This window comes from Hemitrygon akajei, chromosome 4 (assembly GCF_048418815.1).
Source record: "Hemitrygon akajei chromosome 4, sHemAka1.3, whole genome shotgun sequence".
Classification (NCBI taxonomy): domain Eukaryota; kingdom Metazoa; phylum Chordata; class Chondrichthyes; order Myliobatiformes; family Dasyatidae; genus Hemitrygon; species Hemitrygon akajei.
The window spans coordinates 36,482,770-36,496,489 of record NC_133127.1 but is presented as its reverse complement, the minus strand read 5'-3'; the positions used below and the strand labels follow the sequence as shown (position 1 = coordinate 36,496,489).

General features: G+C 41.8%; 1 protein-coding gene across 4 annotated transcripts in view; it reads right to left on the bottom strand.

The window, feature by feature from the left end:
* Nucleotides 1-686: 686 nt before the first annotated feature.
* The window catches only part of LOC140726236 (protein phosphatase 3 catalytic subunit alpha), a 290,068-nt gene continuing 277,034 nt past the window's right edge, over nucleotides 687-13,720 (bottom strand). For 2 of the 4 annotated variants that reach the window (XM_073042332.1, XM_073042334.1), the window contains 2 exons: nucleotides 12,153-12,182; nucleotides 687-2,323 (listed from right to left, as the gene is read on the bottom strand). In XM_073042332.1, the coding sequence (XP_072898433.1) occupies nucleotides 2,142-2,323; nucleotides 12,153-12,182 (212 nt within the window). In that variant the 3' untranslated portion in view covers nucleotides 687-2,141. The remainder of the gene's footprint in view (nucleotides 2,324-12,152; nucleotides 12,183-13,720) is intronic. The other 2 variants (XM_073042335.1, XM_073042336.1) reach the window with 1 other exon arrangement.

Sequence of the window (13,720 nt, the reverse complement as noted above, 5' to 3'; positions counted from 1 at the left end):
TTCCCCTTCTTGGTTCTCTCTTGCCCTCCAAATTTTCATTCACCTCACCTTAATGGTCCCCATTATTATTTTCTTTTATCTGAGTCCAGCACTGATGGACTTTGTGTTTCCACTTATCTCCTTCCAGCAACTGTCTCCAACCTTCACACTCCCCTCCCCTCATCTTCCGCCAACTACCTTTGCATATTGTCTCTGCTTCCCTCCATCTATCAATCACTTGCCACTGTCCCCCAACTCCACCTCTGTTCCCCTCTACTGGCCACTACTTGCCTATTATTTTGCACTCACTCCACCAATCACCTTAGACCCTTTCTCACTACTCTTTATGCTGGTCATTAGTTTCCACCTGAAACATCAGCAGTTCCTTTCCTCCCACCGATGCTGCTCAACCAACCGAGTTCCTCCAGCAGGATGTTGCAATTAGATCTTGACAGGACACACTGTGTTTGAATGGTTTTTAGATGAGAGTGGATATGACTCGGTTTAAGCCACCTCCTGAGCAGCACACCAGACAGAGGGAGCTGGCTGAGATGCTGGAGGACCTGGTCTAGAGGTGACAAAGGCAGTGTGAATGCTAGCATGACTGGCATCTCTATTCTTACAGCCATTATGTGAGGGCAACCACTGACCCTTACATTAAAGCCTCGTGGATCCACACCAGAAGTGCTATAGGAAAACACAATCAATATGTTCATGCATGTTTTATTGAAATAGTAATATAAAATACTTCCTCATTGTTACAAGTGCATGCTTAAATTGCTGACATTTCAGAGGTCAAATTACAAAGGCAAGGCATTCAAGGTTGTAGTGAATTACTTGGGCACATTTACAGTCATTAAAAAGTTCATGGGTTACCCATTATGGACCAGTTTTTAACCATTTGATCAAACCCGTAACTGATAATACAGTAGAAGGTGAAAATACACGAAACTTTTTTGTGTGGCACTAAAGTAGTCGGACTTCACCATCGGGACTAAAACAGCTTCATGCATCTAGAGTTTTACATGTACCCACACATTGAGTTTTTAATTTTCACAATGCTTGCTAAACATGCTAAATGTCTACATGTGCACTTATCAGTACTGAAAAATGTTCAAAGGTTCCACTCCCTTTCTGAATAATTTCAAGATTTTTTAATTACAAAAGTTCAAAAGGCATTAAGCATTTTCATACAGTGAATATAAAGTATGCAAGTATACATTACATTTCCAGTATATGTCAGATCACTAAGCACATTACAGTCCCATATAGGGACAGTACAGCCATTAATTGGGAAAAAAAACATGCATAGAACAGTTTTACAGACTACAGATGCTTTTCACTGCATTTATATGGTATGTCTTGTTCTTCATATAGTTAAAATAAAACTTAAAAAATGAATGTCACTCATTAATATACAATTCCAGCAAGCCACAACCAACTCAATGCAAATGAAATTGAAGAGCATGATGAATGATAAAGGTTATAAATAAATTTCCAGTTTCATTTTGGAAAAGGCTATCTCCTATCAAGTGGATAAGCTAAGTAAATAGATAAACTGGTAGCATCCAAGCACACTAAATCAACCTGAGGTAAGCAGATTCTGTACAAAACCAAATTTGATTTTTGGCATTTTTAAATGATTTTGCAACTTTACATTTTATTTTAAGACTGCCTAATTTCTTTCAAACTCTCATAAGAGTAGCAAAAATGTTAATAAATAGTCGACATCTCAAATCAGCTATTATTTAGTTTGTACAACCTCATATTTTCAATTGTTTTTTTAAAATATGTCAAACTTTTAATTCTGCAATCGTAAACGGACACTAGAAGATTAAAGAGCTGCTAGACAGAGATCCCATATCCAGAATAGTAAAGGCCTTTTCAAAACAGATCTGCAAGTCTTCCTCAATGCAAAAGGAAAACAGTTTGATTCATCTAATGTGTAATATTTAACCAGCTTGTCTAGAAGCATCAAAGGCATATCCCATCTGAGGTAACTTAACTTTCAACAATCACAATACAATTTCTATCACTCTGTTACTGGAATCTGTCACCAACATCTGGCTCCCCAGAACATGCAGCAGTAATCAGAGGCAAGAGTGTCAAACCGCTTGGGACAATGATACAATCATGCCTTGGAACTGGAAACTGCAAAGGGATCATTGAATGTTACCACTCTCAGTGCCGTTCGTCTCTGAGGAGACTGCCTTGTTAATGGAGTTAAAGCTGCCATCAGTGGCGATTCCATCACGTCGCGGAGGCATCCTTTCGTTGATTCGATCCAAACCCTTGGCTTCAGCAAAACTGCTGATCTTATGCTGTGGTGAGAATCCCCGGATGGCTGAGTGGACCAAGATTAGATCGTAGGAGAGGGAGAGCAGGGTCAGAGGTTCAGGTAGGGGAAGGAAGAAAGAAGAGGGATAGAAGAATAAAACATCACATCTTTTCTTCTCCCTATCAACATACCAGCTCAGCATTTGGTTAGCACATTGTGGCGTATGCATTCAAGTTTCAAGAAATTCTCAAACTCTTTGTATTAGACCACACAGAACTGAACTAAGGGAGTACACAGGCAGTGATGGGCGAGTCACTCGTTTGAAGTGGAAAAACTTCAGCACAACTGTAAATATTGGTGCCAGGCTTTTGAAAAACCAATCCTTCTGCATCAGACTTCAGACCAGTCTTAAGCTCAGCTGTTACATGTAGGCCCTTGCTAGGAGGAAAATAACTGATCTTCCTTCATACTGAACTACAAAATCAGGAAGAACCAAAAATTAAAAGCTCAATTTTACATAAACTGAAGGGGTTTTCTAAATCATTATGCTAATAAGGGGCACACACATAACACTGGAGGAACTCAGCAGGTCAAGCAGCATCTATTATGTTGATAGAGCTTTGACCAGCAGCCAATCCGGACTTCAGAAGTTCTAGGTCCACTGCCTGAGGATAAAAGGCAGGAGCAGGTTGCGGCAATGTAATAGAACTTTGACCAGTGGGCATTTGGAATTGATTAGTAAGAACAAATTAAAGGAAGACAGGGGAAAGCACAGAGGCCATAGTCAGAGAGGTAACCTTAAGATTTTAACACTTCAAGGCTTCAAGTGAAAAGAGGCTTCACTCAGAGAAAACAAAGAAAAGCAGAAGGTTTTTCATTCTCTTCTTTAAATCTGCTCAGCTAGGACAGTAGAGATGTCAGGCAGGATAGAGCAATGTTCCTCGTGGAATATGGGGAGGCAGGGAGATCACCAGTAGCCCTGACCACTACGACTGTAAGAAGTGCATCCAGCTGCAGCTTCTAACAAACCACGTTGGAGAGTTGGAGCTGGAACTGAATGAACTCCAGATCATTCTGGAGGTTGAAGAGATGACAGAAAGGACAGAAAGAGAGATAATTACAGCCAGGGTGCAGGACACAGGAAACTGGGTGACACTCAGGAAGGGGAAAGGGGTTAAGGGCCAGTCAGAGTACCCCTGTAGCCATCCTCCCCTCAGCAATAGGTATATCACTCTGGATGCAGTCGGGGTGGGGGGGGGGGGGGGGAAGAGAGAAGAGATGATCTAACAGAGAAAGTCAGTAGTTGGGGTCTCTGGCACTGAGAGTGCCTCTCTGACTCAGAAGGGAAGGGAGAAGAGGAGGCACGCTCTGGTGAAAAGGGTTTCATTGGGGAATGGACAGGAGGTCCTGTGGGTGAGAACGACATTCCCAGATGATGTTACCTTCCTGGTGCCACAGTCTGGGATATCTCTGATTGAGTTCTCAGCATTCTTAAGTGGGAGGGTGAACAGCCAGAAATCGTGGTCCGTGTAGGTACCAATGACATGGGTAGGACAAGTAACAAGGTTCTGCAGAGGAGTTCAGGGAGTTAGGTTCCAGGTGACATGACCTCCAGGGCTGCGACCTCAAAATTGCTTCCCATGCCACCTGCTAGTGAGGCAAGAACTAGGAAGATTATACAGTTTAATACTTGGCTAAGAAGTTGGGTTAGGAGGGAGGGCATAAGATTTTTGGATCATTGGGTTCTTTTCCAAGGAAGGTGAGACGTGTACAGAAGGGATGGTTTGCACCTGAACTGGAGGGGGACTAATATCCTAGTGGGAAGGTTTGTTAATACTGCATGGTGGGGCTTAAACTAGAGTTGCAGGGGTTGGGAACCAGAGTGCCAGAACAGTTAATGAAGAGGTTGTGGAGGCAGATGTTGGTAAGACCTCAGACAAAGCTAGGAATCAAAAGGTTGAGCATGGTGTGACAAAATCAAAAAGGGTGAATACAGGACTGAAGGTGTTGTAACTGAATGCACACAGTACATAGAATAAGGTAGATGAACTTGCAGCACAGTAGCAGAATGTCACGTATGATGTTGTAAGCGTCACTGAATCACAGCTGAAAGATTATAGCTGGCAGCTTAATCTCTAAGAACACAACTGTATCGAAAGGATAGGCAGGAAGGCAGAGGGGGCAGTGTTGCTCTCATGATAAAGAATATGAAATCAAATCATTAGTGAGAGGTAACATACGAGTCACAAGGTGTTGAATCATTGTGGATAGAGCTAAGGAACTGCAAGAGTAAAAAGACCATGATGGGGACTTCCAAACAGTAGTAAGGATGTGACCTACAAATTACAATGGGAGGTAGAAAATGCACGCCGAAAGGGCACCAGTCATGGGGGCGGGGGAGAGGGGGGTTTCAATACGCAGGTAGTTTGAGAAAATCAGATTGGTACTGGATTCCAGAATGGGAAATTTCTCCAGTGCCTATGAGATGGCTTTATAGAGCAGCTTGTGCTTGAGCCCACAAGAGGATCAGCTATTCTGGATTGGGTGTTGTGCAATGAACCAGAATTGATTAGAGAGCTGAAGGTAGAAGAACCCTGAATACTATGATCAAATTCACCCTGAAATTTGAGGAGAAGCTAAAGTTAGATTTAACAGTATTATAGTGGAGTAAAGGGAATTACAGAGGTGTGAGAGAGGAGTTCACCAGAATTGACTGGAAAAGAACACTGGCAGGGATGACTGCAGAGCACCAATGGCTGGAACTTCTAGATCTCCCTGTGGCCACACACTTCAATTCCACAGACCACTCCCACTCCGACATGTCTGTCCATGGCCTCCTCTACCGTCAAGATGAGGCCACACGCAGGTCGATGGAGCCTAGGTAGCCTCCTACCTGCCGGCATGAACATTCAACTCACAGACCTCCGTTGATACCCCTGCCCCCCTTACCCCATCCCTATCTACAATTTTAGTCCGGTTCTCTTTCTCTTTTTCCTCGCTCACTATAATCTCCCCCCAGCCCTACCTTTCTTTCTCTTTTATTTCCCATAATTCTCCACCTTCCCCCTCGCCCATTTCCCTCTAGCCTATCACTTCCCAGCTCTCTATCCCTTCCCCCACTTCTTATTCCCCTCGACCATCCCATGTTACTTCACTCCTGATGAAGGGTTTCAGACCGAAATGTCGTTATTACCTCCTCCCATAGATGCTGTCTGGCCTGCTGAGTTCTGCCAGCATTTCGTGTTTTTTTAAGCTTGAGAGAACCAGTTGTAGGATTTGACCCCGTAGGGGACCGAGATTCAATGGAGACAAGTGCTAAGATCCACTGAGGATTGGTGAATATGAATTTTGGGAAGAGTTGAGTTCAACTTGTGCACATTTGACTGTTTAATTATAATGGGTCCTTTCACTTTTTTTCTTTCTTATCTTTACCAAGTAAAGATTCATAAATACAATTCCTTTATTTGTATGCAGTGTGCTGTCTGTTATTTCTTGGGACTGACTTGTAACAGGGTAGCAAATTACACAGCATCCACACAAACTGGGGTTTGGGGTAGGAGAGCCGTCTCAATCTCACGGGTTTGGCAGGACTGACCAGACTTGCGTAACCAAGGAAACCAGGGAGGTTTTACTTGCCTGACAAATCTGTTGGAATTATTTGAAGAAATAATAATCAGGATAGACAAAGGAGAATCAGTTGGTGTTGTGTACTTGGATTTTCAGAAGGCCTTTGACAAGATGCCTTAACAAACTATGAGCCCATGGTATTACAGGAAAGATTTGAGCATGGATAAAGTAGTGGCTGAATGGCAGGAGGCACAGAGTGGGAATAAAGGTAGCCTTTTCTGGTGTTCCGTAGGGGTTTGTGTTGGGACAGATTCTCTTTACATTATATATCAAAGAGTTGATGGAATTGATGGCTTTGTTGCAAAGTTTGCAGTGGATATAAAGATAGATGGACAGGCAGGTAGTTTTGAGGAAGTAGAGAGGCTACAGAAGGACTTAGACAGATCAGGAGAATGGCAGATGGAATACAATGTTGGGAAGTGTATGGTTATGCACTTCGGTAGAAGAAATGAAAGGGCCAGCTATTTTCTAAATGGAAAGAAAATACAAATAACTGAAGTGCAAAGGGACTTGGGAGCCCTTGTGCAAGATTCCTTAAATGTAATTTGCAGGCTGAGTGTGTAGTGAGGAAGGCCAATGCAATGTTAGCATTCATTTAAGAGGACTAGAATATAAAAGCAAGAATGTAACGTTGAGACTTTATAAAGAGCATAAGACATAGGAGCGGAATTAGGACATTTGGCCCATCAAGTCTGCTCCATCATTCAATCTCGGCTGATCATCTTTCTCCCTCCTCAGCCCCACTTTCCGGCCTTCTCCCCGTAACCTTTGATGCCATGGCCAATCAAGAACCTATCAAGCTCTGCCTTAAATATACCTGACAACCTGGCCTCCACAAATTTACCACCCTCTGGCTAAAAAAATGTCTCCGCATCTGTTTTAAATGTACACCCCTCTATCCTGAGGCTGTGCCCTCTTGTCCTAGACTCTCCCACCATGGGAAACATCCTTTCCAAATCTACTCTGTCTCGGCCTTTCAACATTCGAAAGATTTCAATGAGATTCCCCCCTTCAATATTTTAAATTCCAGTGAGTACAGACCCAGAGCCATCGTGTTCCTCATATGATAACCCTTTCATTCCTGAAATCATCCATGTAAATCTCCTCTGAACCCTCTCTAATGCCAGCACACATTTTCTTAGATGAGCAGCCCAAAACTGTTCACAATATTCAAGGTGAGGCCTCACCAGTGCCTCAAAGCTTCAGCATCACATCCCTGCTCTTATATTCTAGATCTCTTGTAATGAATGCTAGCATTACATTTGCCTTCCTCACCACTGACTCTACCTGCAAGTTAACCTTTAGGACATTCTGCACAAGGGCTCCCAAGTCCTTTGCATCTCAGATTTTTGGATTTTTTTCCCAATTTAGAAGTCTGCACAATTATTTTTTCACCAAAGTGCATAACCATGTCTTTTCCGACATTGTATTTCATTTGTCACTCTCTTATCCATTCTCCTAAACTGTCCAAGTCCTTCTGCAGCCTACCTGTCTCAACACTACCTACCCCTCCACTAATCTTTGTATCATCTGCAAACTTGGCAACAAAACCATCTATTCCATCGTCTAAATCACTGATGTACAGCATAAAAAGAAGCGGTCCCAAAACCGACACCTGCAGAACACAAGTCACTGGTAGCCTAGCAAAAAAAGATCCTTTCATTCCCACTTGCTACCTCCTACCAATCAGCCAATGCTGTAACCATGCCAGTAACATTCCTGTAATAACATGGGCTCTCAACTTGCTAAGCAGCCTCATGTGTGGCACCTTGTTGAAGGCCTTATGAAAATCAAAATATACAACATCCACTGATTGCCCTTTATCTATCCTACGTGTAATCTCCTCAAAGAATTCCAACAGGTTCGTCAGGCAAGGTTTTCCCTTAAGGAAACCATGGTGACTTTGTGTTATCTTGCCCTGTATCACCATGTACTCCATAACCTCATCCTTAACAATCGACTCCAACATCTTCCCAACCTCTGAGGTCAGGCTAACTGGTCTATAATTTCCTTTCTGTTGCCTTCCTCCTTTCTTAAAAGTGGAGTGACATATGCAACTTTCCAGTCCTCTGGGACCATGCCGGAGTCCAGTGATTTTGGAAAGATCATTACTAATGCCCCCAGAGTCTCTACTACTTTCTCTTTCAGAACCCTAGGGTGCAGTTCATCTGGTCCGGGTGACTTATGTTTTTGATCACCTTCTCCCTTGTAATAGTAACTGCACTCACTTCTCTTCCCTCACATCCTTCAACGTCTGCCACACTGCTAGTGTCTTCCACAGTGAAGACTCATGCAAAATACTCAATTTAGTTCATCTGTCATTGCTTTGTCCCGTCATTACTTCTCCAGCCTCATTTTCTAGTAGTCCTGTATCCACTCTCATCTCTCATTTAAAAAAATGAAGAAGCTTTTACTATCCACTTTGATATTGTTTGCTAGCTTGCTTTCATATTTCATCTTTTCTCTCCTAATGATTCTTTTAGTGGCTCTCTGTAGGGTTTTAATGGTTTCCCACTCCTCTATCTTCCCACTAATTTCTGCTTTGTTGTATGCCCTCTCTTTTGCTTTTACATTATCTTTGACTTTCCTTCTCAGCCATGGTTATACTAATTTGCCACTTGAGTATTTCTTTGTTTTTGGAATACATCTATCCTGTACCTTCTTAATTTTTCCCAGAAACTCATACAATTGCTGCTCTGCTGTCATCCTTGCCAGCATTTCCTTCCAATTTACTACGGCCAATACCACCGTAATTTCCTTTACTGCACTGAAATACTGCTATATCAGACTTTACTTTCTCCCTATCTAATTTCAAATTGAACTCAATCATACTGTGATCACTGTCTCCTAGGGGTTCTTTTACCTTAAGTTCCCTAATCACCTTTGATTCATTATATAACACCCAATCCAGTATAGCTGATACCCTAGTAGGCTCAATGACAAACTGTTATAAAAAGTTTCTAAGATAAAGTGCTGGTGAGGCCACACTAGGAGTATTGTGAGCAGGTTTGGGCCCCTTCATCTTAGAAAGGATGTGCTGACACTGAAGAGCGTTCAAAGGAGGCTCACAAAAATGATTCCAGGATTAAATGGCTTGTCACATGAACAACATTTGATGGCTCTGGACCTGTATTCACTGGAATTCAGAAGAATGAGGGGTGACCTCATTGAAACCTTTCAAATGGTGAAAAACCTTGATAATGTCGATGTGGAGAGGATGTTTCCTACGGTGGGACAGTCTAAGATCTCAGAATCTAGGAGAGTCTAGAACACAACCTCAGAATAGAGGGGTGTTCTTTTAAAATGGAGATGAGGAAGAATTTCTTTAGCCAGAGAGTGGTAAATCTGTGGAATTCTTTGCCACAGACAGCTGTGGAGGCCAAGTCTTTATGTATATTTAAGGCAGAGGTTGATAGATTATTGATTGGTCAGGGCATGAGGGGATACGGGGGAATAGGCAGGAGATTGGGGCTGAGAGGAAAATTGGATCAGCTATGATGAAATGGTGGAGCAGCTGTGATGAGCCAAATAACCTAATTCTGTTCCTATATCGTGTGGTCTTGTTCTTAATGAGGGGAAGCTTTCAGAACAAGTGCATTCTGTACTGCTGATACAGTGCAATGTTGCTATTGTGGAAGTGTTAGGAAATGGACCATAAAATGATCCCATGCCTAAGCACCAATCCCCTCCACCCAGGCAAAGGTCACATCAAACAGTTTCCCAATTTGGACGAGATAACCAATGAACCACTGGTCTCCTGCCAGGTATGTAACATCTGGAAAAAGTGCAGGGACTGTAACTGTACTGTTTAAACTGCAAGAACTGGAATTCAATTGTAAACAAGGTGGGACAGCGGAAACCTAATTGCATGAGGACGGACAATGGGGGTATAAATACCACCAGACTAGATACGCCCAGGCATCATTCCTGATGAAGATGGCAGCGTTTGTCATTGAAACATAAGTTAAAATTGATACCGGTGCCCAACTGGAAACCTGAAAAGAGTTTATTTGTCATAGATGCTGGAAAAGCACTAGATCTCTGTACATTTAAAACACTCCTATGTGGTCTTAAATTAACAGGAGCTTTTAAGATGGGGAGAAAGATTGAGAGATGAGGAAATGAAGGAGGATGGGGAAAAATTAATTGGCTACAAATTAGCAATAATTACTTCAATGGAAGTGGTTGAAGCAGGTACATTAACAGTTGGATAAGTACATGGATTGGAAGGATCTAGAAGATTATGGGTCAAATGCTGACAAATAGGACAAACTTGGATGGGTCATCTTGGTTGGCATGGAGCAGTGGGGTTGAAAGACATGTTTCCATGCAATGACTATGAAATAATTTAGTTAATTGGGATTTAGTTGTCACCCAAAGTTCAGGTTAGGGAGTCAAAAAAAAACCCATGTGCTTGGCAAAGAGGGCAAAATTAGTTGATAGAAGTGAAACAAGTGTCCAAAAGTGATTATGATGTACAGGTACTTTAATCACTAACATAGTTAACACTTTAAGAATTTGGAAAATATCACTGCATCATAACAAACAGCTCTGTAATCATGTTCTGTGCACTTCTTTTTGGCTCAGTTTGATTTATTGAACCCAATTTGTTTTGGATTTTGCAAGGCAGAGAACAAGTGAATTTATATTGAGCTATTAATAATTGATTCTTACCCCACTCCCTCTCTTGCCCCAGAAACACAAGCTTGAGGCAGTTCTGTAACTGGACCCTGGTGTGTAATAAGCACAATCCACTTGCTGCGCTCTTGACTTTCTGCTGCTCAACAACCACCTGCACATCCAGACTGCCTTTACTGGCGGAGTGTCAGATGTCTGCTTGACAAATACCCACCAATGGCTTCAGGTGATTCTCCCAGGGCATTACATTTGGTTCTTACTATGGAATCAGATTGGTACTGCACACACGGACCATTCGGCCATCACTGCCCGGACTATCTCTCTGGAGGGGCTATGTGGAAATAGAACCTTTTCATAGTTACAACATACCAGAAAACATGGAGCAAAGAAATCAGTAAAGGGAACTCAATGCTCAAAAGATTAAGAGGAATGGTCATTTATATCAGTGTATCATTCAAATTCCTACAAACAGGGCAGCTCATTTGGAATGTTCAATACAGCCACAATGATTGTTAACCATTCAATTTGTCACCTCTAGAAGACATGCAGCAAACAAGCATTTAACGTGGTTTTCATTACTGCAGTGGGATCTTTACAACAATAAAATGGCTGCACTTTAACAGAAACTGCATACCCAGTGGCAGTCACTGGTTAAGGGCAGTTAGATGTGGTAATACTTTGAAGTTTAATTGTAATCAAGACTTTTATATATACAGATTTTGACAAAATAAAATTGTTTCAGAGATTTTAAACAGAAAAATAAAACACCTCACTGGAATCTTTAATTCATGTCAGAGGCACTGCACACTCATTGAATACGGAGTGTGCGTCACAGGCTCAGACCAGAACTGAATTATGGTTTCAGTGCAACAAGGAAATGTTAACTGACCATGAATAAAGCAAGTTTACTACAATTAAATTATATTATAGGCAGATCCCACTGCACACCATTTAAAGCTTACTTACAGACTTCCCAATGAAGCAGCTGGTGATTCAGCTACCATTTGTAACACAGTAATCCAGTTTGCTGCTATGTCTGCCAGTCTGACAGTGGGATAACATGGCAGTTAACACACACATACACACACTCGCGCGCACACACACACACACACACCCACTATTAAACACAACACACAGCAAAGCCACAGTCACAGAAAAAAAAAGCAAAAATTAATTTCCACCACCGATGCGGACTGTGGATTGGAGTTTGTTAAATAGGTGGTTTTTAATTGAGCATAAATAGTGGTTAAGTAGCCACTATTTAATCAGCAGTCGGCTTTGCTCTTGCTTCAGTGTCTTTAACCAATTTTGAAGCATCAATTGTTAATAGCTCTTCTGGAGAAAGTACAGTTCAACTCTAAGTTATATGACAGCACAGTTCAGCCAGAAGACTCAGTAGGTTTTTGCAAGAACAAAGCAACACAACTGCATAAAAGATGAATCTATTCAAAGCAAGCCACACCTCAACATGGTTAATATGACAGTGTTAAGGAGTGTTAGACAACTACTGGTTAACCCAACACCCACACATCATATACAAGCTACAGAAGTATATTTACATTAGGTATGTATAAACCCAGCACAGCCCCAGTCCATTGTACAACAGAAAGGGGTCTGGCTAAAATATTACCTTCATCAGCCTCAATAGCCTCAACAGTCGCTGAAGAAAAGAAAAGGGTTGCAAAACGGATGAGAAAGTTGCTGAGAATTTATATCTTTAACAATCAATGAGAAGCAAAACAAAAAATAGCAACTGCAGCAAGTCTAATATAAGCTTTAGTACTCTTATGTGGAGATGAGAAACAGGACCAACACATTCACAGAGGACAACACACAGTCAATTTATATGTGGAGAGGAAACAGAAAAATCTGCTTGTGATGACTGAGCAGAAAAATCAGTGAGCAACTTGCGGCCGTGTGTGCGTGTGAATTACTAAATTGCAATTTATTGGTTTACAGTATCAGATGGAAAATAAGTTAAAGTTTTCACAAGATTGTACTGAGGAACAAAGCTATGCCATGACTATGTAATGCAACAATAGATAACGTATTTGCTCATTACTGGGAGCAACATCTAAAATAGACCACGTCCCGGAGAATAATCCCCATTTTTGATTGATCAGCATTGGTTTAGTAGCTGCAATGTGACCTGTATGGGTTGGGTAGATTCAACAGTCAAAGCACCAACCCACAGCCATAGTCTTCACCTTATCATAACAGCATCTAAGTAATCAGCACCATAGGAAGCTCTCCCCAAGGAGAAGTTGCATAGCTTGGCTCCTTTTTAGTTAAACATTCAGGTTTTACCTTGACACATTGCCAATAAATTTTAAACATGCTTTATTCCTGTATACATGTATTCCTGTTTCAGTGCTCATTCCAAGTAACCAAGGCTCACAGCTTGAGGACACTAACAAAAGCAGCACAGAATTACCCACCACCTGTCTTGCCACTGAAAGCCACATGGCTACCACTTGGCTGTGGGCTTCCTGGCTGCCATCTGAAACAGCCTGGTTTTGGCTTGACTGATCTCTTGCAGAATGGGAAGCAAAACTATTCATGTACAGAATTTAAATCAGAAATAAGAGTCTTAAAGTCCAACCAGATTACAGAGAGGTTATGCAGTTGTGTGACTGGCTAAGGTGGAATAGCAGTATAAAGAAATACAAGATAGTGAGTGCAGTTTTATAGGGAAGACATCTGAGATGGTGGGAGATATTGGAGGGGAATTTGAGGGGTCTTGGTTCAGTGAGCACCTGAGGGCAAATTTGCCCACAGAGAGCAATGGATTTGTGGAATAAGCTGCTAAAGGAAGTGGGGAGAGACAGGTACAATTACAATGTTTAAAAGACAGTCAGAAAGATACACGGGTAGAAAAGTTTTAAGCATGGGGGTTCCAACCTAGGGTCCACAGATCCCTTGCTTAATGGTATTGGTCCATGGTACAAAAAGGGTTGAGAATCCTTGCTTTAGAGGGATATGGGGCAAATATAGGAAATATGGGATTTGCATAGTAAGGCATATGTGTCTGCATGGATGAGTCAGACTGGAAGGGCTTGTTTCCATGCTATAAATCTCTATGTAGAGAACAAGGATGAAGCAATGAAAGAAGATTCAATTCACTTAAAATCGTTTAAATTCAAGCAATTCAGGGAAGAGATCCAGTATATTGGGGTTGACCAAACAACCCGCTCCAGT